This window comes from Lytechinus variegatus, chromosome 3 (assembly GCF_018143015.1).
Source record: "Lytechinus variegatus isolate NC3 chromosome 3, Lvar_3.0, whole genome shotgun sequence".
In the NCBI taxonomy this organism is placed as follows: domain Eukaryota; kingdom Metazoa; phylum Echinodermata; class Echinoidea; order Temnopleuroida; family Toxopneustidae; genus Lytechinus; species Lytechinus variegatus.
Window position 1 is genome coordinate 8251079 of NC_054742.1, and position 8987 is coordinate 8260065.

At 38.9% G+C, this 8987-nt stretch overlaps 1 protein-coding gene across 1 annotated transcript; it reads left to right on the forward strand.

Moving 5' to 3' along the window:
- The first annotated feature begins 793 nt into the window (after positions 1–793).
- LOC121410144 lies at positions 794–8347 on the forward strand. Its single transcript, XM_041602034.1, has 3 exons — positions 794–957; positions 5178–5484; positions 5658–8347. Exons 1-3 carry the CDS (start codon positions 934–936, stop codon positions 5948–5950), a joined length of 624 nt encoding a protein of 207 aa, XP_041457968.1. The 5' UTR covers positions 794–933; the 3' UTR covers positions 5951–8347.
- Positions 8348–8987: the final 640 nt, after the last annotated feature.

An 8987-nucleotide genomic window follows, 5' to 3' on the forward strand; every position in this document is an offset into this window, starting at 1 on the left:
GGAGATATTTCCCCCCATGTTGTGGGGGGGGGGGGCTTACCCTAGACCCATTCGCATTTTTTGTCAAATGCAGATTTTTTTACACTTCCTTACAGAACAGTCCTGGCAAATTGGTGCCTAAACTTATATTTAGCCTCGGGGCGGACTTACATTGACGAGTGGATGCCATGTGCGACCCCCCAAAACACGAAAAAGGATGTCTTTTTCAAGATAGGTCACGTTATGTACGTAACGTAAAAAGGGTGTCAGATACACTAAAATATTAATGAAACAAGGGTATCAATTTCGCTAGGAAAGCTACGTGTTTATGGTCAAATTTGCGGGTTTATTATATCAAGACTAAAATATTTTCTAAAGGATGTACTTTTTGCCCCCGAACATACACTACGTGCTTAGAGTCTGATTTGCGCGAGGAGGTGTGAGAGGTCGGGCCGTACTTAACCCAATTAGTGTTACAGGAAAACTAAACTCAATGATGTATTAGGTAAAGGAGTCGCGCGTGGTATCCACTCGTCAATGGAAGTGCCCCCCCCCCCCCCAGCCTCTAAGGTGTCTGTCAGCCACTGACATGGCACTGTAACAGAGGCCATAAAATACGATTTTCTCTAAACATTACTTTACGGGTTTCCAAATTTGAATTTGTTTTCATAATTGTCCATACCTGATAAAATGACCAAACACTGACAATTTGAATGAACTCAGTGTGCTTGAATAGTAAAGTTGGCTCAGATGTAACGAGGGGATCACGGGGATTCCCCGTTATCGCGCCTGCTGTAAGATTTGTCATGTAAAAGCGAATATTGCGTTAACCCGGATATGTTACTTTTGAACTGAGTCAGTATAAGAGATTGAGCTGGTGTAAAACGAAGTGGTAAACTAGTGCATGGTTGAATCTGATTATAAAAATGATCAAAATGAATCTTGGAAGGTAGAATGGGCTCTACGAACAGTAAAGAGGTAAGTTATGAAGAAAACAGCTACGAGTATTGCATGTTTCCACCATATTATTGCTATTTAGGCTATGTTATATATATAGTTATGTGTGTTTTGGATTCTAACAACATACATGTATATTATAATTACACGTCTTTGGGTACTCGGAATCTAAGGTCAAACAAGTAGGCCTAAGGCTAATGCTGAAATCATTAAAGCAAAACGTAAAGGCGGAGGTTATAACAAGTTTTCACAAAGCATGTATTCACAAAAGGATATTCAAACGAAAGAGTAAAATCATACACTCACTTATTTTTCTTTCCTAATTTATATTTGAAAATATACATGAAAGATAGATTTTTCAAAATTTAAGGAACACTTTGTTGAATCAGGGAATAAATCCCTTACTAAATCAAAATTTATCACCCTAGCTATTGCAACAATGCAGGCCACTGCCATGCAATGGGATGAATCAAACCATGCTTTAGATATATTTTGTCGGTCTATGAGAAGTTCATTTAATAAGAATTGGCATTGAGTGGATGACGTCACTGCTTCCCTTAATAATTTATCCCGGGGGGGGGCACTTCCATTCACGAGTGGATACCATGTGCGACCACCCTAAACACGTAATTTCCATATTCTGAAAATGCACCCTTAACAAGTATTGGAAACAAAACGATACTCTTGGCAAATAATTATTGCCTGAAATGAACCCCTAAACAAGTACAGGAATGTTTTATTGTTACGGGTCCTTCGGTCGTCGGCTTTACCTTATTTGGTTTTGTACGACCCCAGCTTCTACACCTCGCGCAAATCGGACTCTAAACACGAAGTGTTGGGGCAAAAAGGACATCCTTTATAATACATTTTAATTTTGTTTTATCATCCCCGCAAAGTCGACCCAAAACACGTAATTTTCCTAGTGAAATAGATACCCTTTTTTTTATTATTTTAGTGTTTTTGACACCCTTATCACGTTACGTACGTAACGTGCCCTATCGTGAAAAAGACATCTTTTTTACGTGTTTTTTTGGTCGCGCATGGTATCCACTCGTCAATGTAAGTGGCCCCCCCCCCGGGGTAATTTATATGGGGTCCGAACACTTGACCGAAGGTCCGCGAGGCCGAGGGTCCGCGAGACCGAGGGACCGCGAGACCGAGGGTCCGCGAGACCGATGGCCCGCGAGACCGATGGCCCGCGAGACCGACTTTTTTTCCCTTCATCGGTTGCCGCGGTCGAGTGATGGTTTAAGACGCCTCGTTGCAGTGGCGTAACAGGTGCCTGTAAACGGGGGGGGGGTGCCAAATAATTCCCGGTAACTATATAAAATCAGTGGCGTTGCTAGGATTTCATGACTCATGAGAAAGAGACACATATCTCACCAACAAATTATAATGCGAGCACGCCTGCTCACCACCGCCCTAGCGGTGGCGGGTGCGAAACACGTACTGCGCGCACGAAACGTCTCTGTAGTATTATAGGGGGGTGTGTGTGGTGCAGGGAGGGGGTGTTTCTGCTACTTACAGTATAAACTTACGATCAGAGGCGTCGATCCTGGGGGATAGGGGGGGGGCAAACATATTGTTTTACCCCCCCCCCCCCAATAATTCCGGATGTGTAAAAATAAAATAAGATTGTTAGACAGAAATCGGCAAGCGAAATTGAGATGCACAACTCGTTCTTTATTCAAAATCGTGCTCAAAATATCAGTTTTTCACAGTTGAATATAAAATTTTTCAGCTCGCGTTTCGCGCTCGCTTCACTTCTTTAGCAATAAACCCAGGGCGGAAATCTCTCCCAAAAGGTAGGGGGACAAGGGTCTGGAAAATTTGACAAGCCCCCCAAAAAAGGTTATTTCCTAAAATTTAAGGTCATTTCGACGAAAATATATTTGACAAGCAAAAAAAAAAAAGGTCATGTCGTCCCAAAACGCACGTTTTATTCCCATTTTCAGTGATATATTTCTTAGCATCACCAAAGACCCAAAATAGTAGGGGGGACATTTGATATTGTGTCCCCCCTACTATTTCTACTATTTTGAGTAGGGGGGACACGACCCCCCTGTCCCCCTGGGATTTCCGCCCATGAATAAACCCATACTTTTCATGATTAAATAAGTGAATAGAATGTCCCGTTTTCAGGTAAACCTAAAAAAAAATCCAGCTTCGATTTGCAATAATATTTGATTGGATATACATCTTGTTCTTTATTAAAAAGTCTAAACTGTCAATTTTTTTTCAGATCGAAATATCAAAATTTTCAGCTCGCGCGCTTGCGTCAATTGTTCTTTTAGTTACCCATCTTAATCATTGTTACCAAAATGCTTGGAATATCAAGCTTTCAACCGGCAACCGATGAAGGGAAAAAAAAGTCGGTCTCGCGGACCTTCGGTCTCGCGGACCCTCGGTCTAGCGGACCCTCGGTCTCGCGGACCCTCGGTCTAGCGAACCTTCGGTCTAGCGGGCTGTCACCATTTATATACCAGATGTGTTGGGCATGATCTTAGGCTTTTGAACTGTTCGTGAAATTATAAAAAAAACACATTAGAATGTCGACGTAGATATCCGATTTCGATGAAATTTTAAGCGTTATGCTTGTTATTTTTAAAGGATTGTCTGGGCTGAAAATATCTATGTCTAAATAAATAGAATAAAATTCACAAACAAAATGCTGAAAATTTTATCAAAATAGGATAAAAAAATAACGAAGTTATTGAATTAAAAGTTTATCAATATTTTGTGAAAACAGTAATACATGCACATCGTTATGAATGTCCATTAGTTGGACTGATGATATCACATCCCCACTTTCCCTTTTTTACGTTATACATGAAATCACTCTTGTTTCATTTTTTATACATCTGTAAATGATGTATCTCCATTATGATGAAATAAGTAGCGTCAATAAATTTCTAATGCACTTAATCAGTTGTCAATCGAATTGTTTTAGTTCTTGGTAGAAAAAAAACAAGAAGAAAAAAAAAAGAACAAGTGGGGATATGACATCATTAGCCCGCCTAATGAATATTCACAAAGACATGCCTAGAACTGTTTCTCCAGAATAATGCAAATATTTAAAATTCAATAACTCTGTTATTTTTGTCCGATTTTGATCAAATTTTTAGCATTTTGCTCCGCGCATTTTCTCTAGTTATTGAGATCAAATATCTTCAGCCTGGACCATCCCTTTAAAGGACAAGTCCGCTTAAGAAAAGTATCAATTGGAATCAATAGAGAAATATCGAACAAGCAACACGTAAAAGAAATCATCAAAATGTGATCACGATGCAGTATAACATTTTAATCTTTCGCTTATTGTTTGCACAGCTCAGTGACATGCAAAATGAGAGTCGATGATGTCCCTTACTCACTATTTCTTTTGTCTTTATTGTTTGAATTATACAATATTTCCATTTTTACAGATTTCACAATACTATCAGTACTAACTTTAATAAACCATAAAACGTCAAAACAATGGCAATTGCATAATTATGTTCAGAAAGGAATAAAACATTTTGTTTCACAGGAAAAAGAGGAGAAGGTTCGAATATTGTATTATTTTAGATAATAATGCAAAAGAAATAATGAGTGTGTGATTGTCATCAGTTCCCTCATTTGCATACTGACGAGGGTGTGCATATATCTGTTTTATGAAATAAAATTAAGCGAAACTTTATGTCTTAACTTTTTTATTTTACATCCGATGTTTATGAATTTTCATGGTAATGCTTGTTGGATTTTCTCTGTTATTTAAATCAACTTTTGGTTGGATGGACTTGTAAAGATTAGAGAAACCAAGTTGTATAGGCACATATAGGCCTATTAGTGGAGAAGTATAGTAATAATAATAGGGGCCTAATAAAAATATATATAGGGTATTTATATTGCGCACATATCCACCTTGTTATAGGTGCTGAAGGCGATCCTATATTACCCGGCTAAGCCAGTCGTTCATAGCGCACACAGCTTTTTAAGGAATTACTTCCTACCGGTACCCATTTACCTCACCTGGGTTGAGTGCAGCACATTGTTGATCAGTTTTCTGCTGAAGGAAATTATGCCATGGCTGGGATTCGAACCCACGACCCTCTGTTTCAAAGTCCGAAGACTAATCCACTGGGCCACAACGCTCCAGTATTGGTAGTAGTAGTAGTAGTAGTATTAATACTAGTAGTTTTTGTTTAGTAGAAATATCAATATTCTTTCATTAGAGTAACTCTCCCTCTCTCTGCCTCTCTCAGGAGAACACTCCTCTTACACGTCGAGATGGAACACCAGGGAAGAGGGTTAATGTGGTAATTTGTAGTTGTAGTGACTCCAACAACGTTAATGGCCTCATCACTCAAATTAGGAATGATATGTCGGACGTCGTCGCAAGCGTGAGGTTCGAAACTCTCCCTTACAACATCATAGACATGGATACATTTGATTTCAATGGGATAGATGTTCTACTTCTCTGTCATTCTATTGAGAACAGGCGATTCTCACTGACCAACGTTACCGATGCTCTATATGATGGTTTCTTACCAAAGGCCAGAATGCATTTGGGTATGTAGTTATGTCGCCTTACTTGACCTTATATTGAACAAAAAGAAACGTTACTTCGAGCTTAAAATCAATTAGCCAATGCTATTATTGGGAAATTGATGATGATCTTTCAACCCCCTACCCCACATATTACAAAGTCATTAATCTTTTTTTTTTAAATATGATCCCAACAGGTAAAAGCAAAATAGGAGTGATAGCGCATGACTTCCCTACGTATGAACTCACACCAGATCGTATTGAATCTAGGATGAAATCATTTCTTCACGCCCAGGAAACAACATTTAATCATTCTTCATTGGTGTTGATTGGAGGTCAGTTCAACCATCATCCAATAGAACTTCAAATAGATCAGATCAATCAACTCAAATGGTTCTTTCTTAAAGCTGCTAATCCCCCGATGTTGGAATCGTTCCGAAAATGCCTTTTCCGATTCTGTTGTTGCTGTTACTGTTGTTGTTCGTGCTAGATATTCCTCTTGACATGCTTGATGACAAAATGATGTCTTCTTATTTCAATATTATCATGTATTCTATCTTACTTTATTATTTTGTTTTGTAATAAAATTCATCAAAATCATTCAGTTCAAATCATACAAGTAAAAGTACATTGCACAATGTTACAATATCAACAAAAACAGTTCATGATTATTCGATATCATTCTATATACATGATATAAACAAACATGGAATGACCTAGTTTAATTTGCCAATATTTAGAAGATTACTTCACGCAGCGATTTCCGGAGAAAATTCCTAATGAATTCGCATGATTCAATTCCTTAAAGGCCTAGTTACACTGGAACCGAATCAGCTGCAAATCCATCCGAATACATTATATTCGAGTGATTTCAGGAGTATTCCGAGTATTATGTTCTCCATCCGCGAATGCCAGAAAATTCGGGAGGGATTCGGCTATAGCTTTGAAATGTTCAAAGCCAGCCGAATGCCATCCAAACTACTCCCTAACGTGACTACAACAAATTTCATTCAGGCCTCATTGGGGATGTAATCGGATGACATTCGGTTGGATTAGGGGAGGCATTCGGAGTATTCTGGGCAAACTCGGACCTATTCGCGCATTCGGCCATATTCGTTCCGATTCGGGTTTACATTCAGGTCGTCATTTGGCTGTATGATAGGAGCAATTGGGCCACCTTTGGCTCGATTTTTGCCGCTGTTCGGGTGGCATTCGGTTTTTTTCGAGATGGCCGACATTGATTCGGGTCCATTTTGGGCGATTCTGCGCTGAACTCCGGAACCTATTCGAGACCTGTATTCGAGGAGCTCCCTGAGTGGAGACGAATAAGTTACAAATCCACAGAAACCATCCGAATCAGGCCGTATTCGAGCAGAATTGGTCTCAATGTACTCGGGAGAATTCGGATTTGGTGTAACCCTGGCTTTACGGGGCCACATTGGAAATTCATTAAAAAAATAATGGTCTGATAGTCTTATTTTAGACAATTAAATAGGAGGATCCAGGGAGAGGGGCGACCACTAATGCAGGCGCCAAAAGAAAGAAACAAGAACAAAAAAATAAAAAGGAAGGGAACTTAAAAGTAGCAAGTAAAAGAGAGAATAAAACAAGAGGAGGGGATGAGAAATAGAAATATTTTTACGTCATGTTATAAAACTGAAAATTTCGCTCGCGCTTCGAGCTCCTTTGCTGTTGAGTAAGATAATTGTCTGATAAAGAGGATAACATGGGGCTTAAATATCCCGTTTTTAATCATAAATTACTCGCGATTCGAGTTTTCATTATTTTGTTCTGGCGAGATATTCGCATCTGTTAATGATTGCAAGATATAAAATGAATATCAAACATTTTCAGCTCGTACGTGATACGCGCTCACATTATTTGATTAATGAAATACGTGTCCTCGTCATAAATTCACACAAACAGACCTTGAAATGTCCACTTTTCAGGTCCGTATAATAGATATTTTCAGCTCACGCTTCACAATCGCATTATTGTTGAGTTAGGTACGCACCATGTTCACGATTATGAAAAGCGCTAGAGTATCCCGTTTTAGGTCCTATTTTAGTCGGGGAAAATATCCAACCTCACAATTTTTGTTTCATCATGTTTATTCAAAACGTGTGTTAATGTTCAGTTTTCAGGTTAGAATTATTATTTGAAAAGAATTCAGCTCGCGCTTCGCGCCCTCATTTAGTTAGATATCTATCTTATTCATAACTACATGACTGTGTTTAGAAAGTTAAATTTTCAAGTTCAAATGCATTTGTTTGGCTTTATGAAAGGATAAACCCAAGATCAATTTGAAATTCAGTCGTTGGTAAGGACTACCTTTTCAAAATATTAAAAAGAATTTCAGCGCCTTTATCGGGGAAAATGTAAAGGAAAACAGAAATCCGCTCCCATCTCCCCGCCCTGCGTATCACGAGCTGAAAATGTTTGACATTCATTAATATAATTTCTTGCAATCATTAACAGATGCGTTTATCTCGCCAGAATTAAATGAAAAAAATCCGCTGCCCACCCCCCCCTCCCGTTGGTGAAATCTGGACCCACCGTGACTCCTGTACATGTCAAATGAACTTTTGTATATCTGACCGAATATTTCTTTTCTTGTTTGCCACATTGTCGTCCGTTGTATTGATCATTTTATTTAAGATGTGTATCATGTGAAAGGTATGCGTGGGTGTGTGTGTGGGGGGTGGTGTGTATGTATGTAAGGAGTTTTTAGCGTTTGGATAAAATATTCATCTTATCTAGTACTGGGCCTCTTAGGGTGTGCAATATACTTACAAGGAAAGTAGAAGTCTACCAATGTTGAGATATATCAATCATTATTAAGAAGTAGGCCTAGCTATATCACTGTTACCGTTTATTAAAATAAATACTGTATATCAAAAATCTACCTGTCTATTCAATTAAATATTTCTTTATTGTTCTTGCAATTGTTCATTATTGTTCAATAGCTAAAACTTTGTTAGCTATTTGTAGTTCAAGTCGGCCTGAGTCAACTTGGGGTGATACACTTTGTTCACATAACGATTGCAGAATTGAAGACGGCGTGACGCCAGCTTCAGTCACATCTAGAGGTAGACTCAGACCGAGCCGGCGTCAGTGGATGATTTTTGTAAGGGGGGTGTTACACATAAGCCGAGCAACCTCCGACGCTAGATCGCGATCCATTTTCGCAGGCGCGGTTGTAGACATTTTTTTATTGGGGGGGGGCTTCTGGGCTTTAAAAATTTTCGACATGGTTTTTTTCTTCAATGCAATGAATATGGCTTATTGTGGACATCCTTAAACACACAAAAACAGTTAGTCCCCTCCTATGAAAATATTTATAATATCGTGTGAGGGAGCGTAGCGACCGAGTGGAAAAATCACATTTTCAAACTGCTTCAGAAATTTTCATCTATATCATGCATCAGGACCTGATTGGAGTTACAGATGTAGATGAGGGCATTTAACGATGGGGGGGGGGTAGGACTGGTTATCAGGAAATGGGTTTTTGTTAATTGTTACTGCAT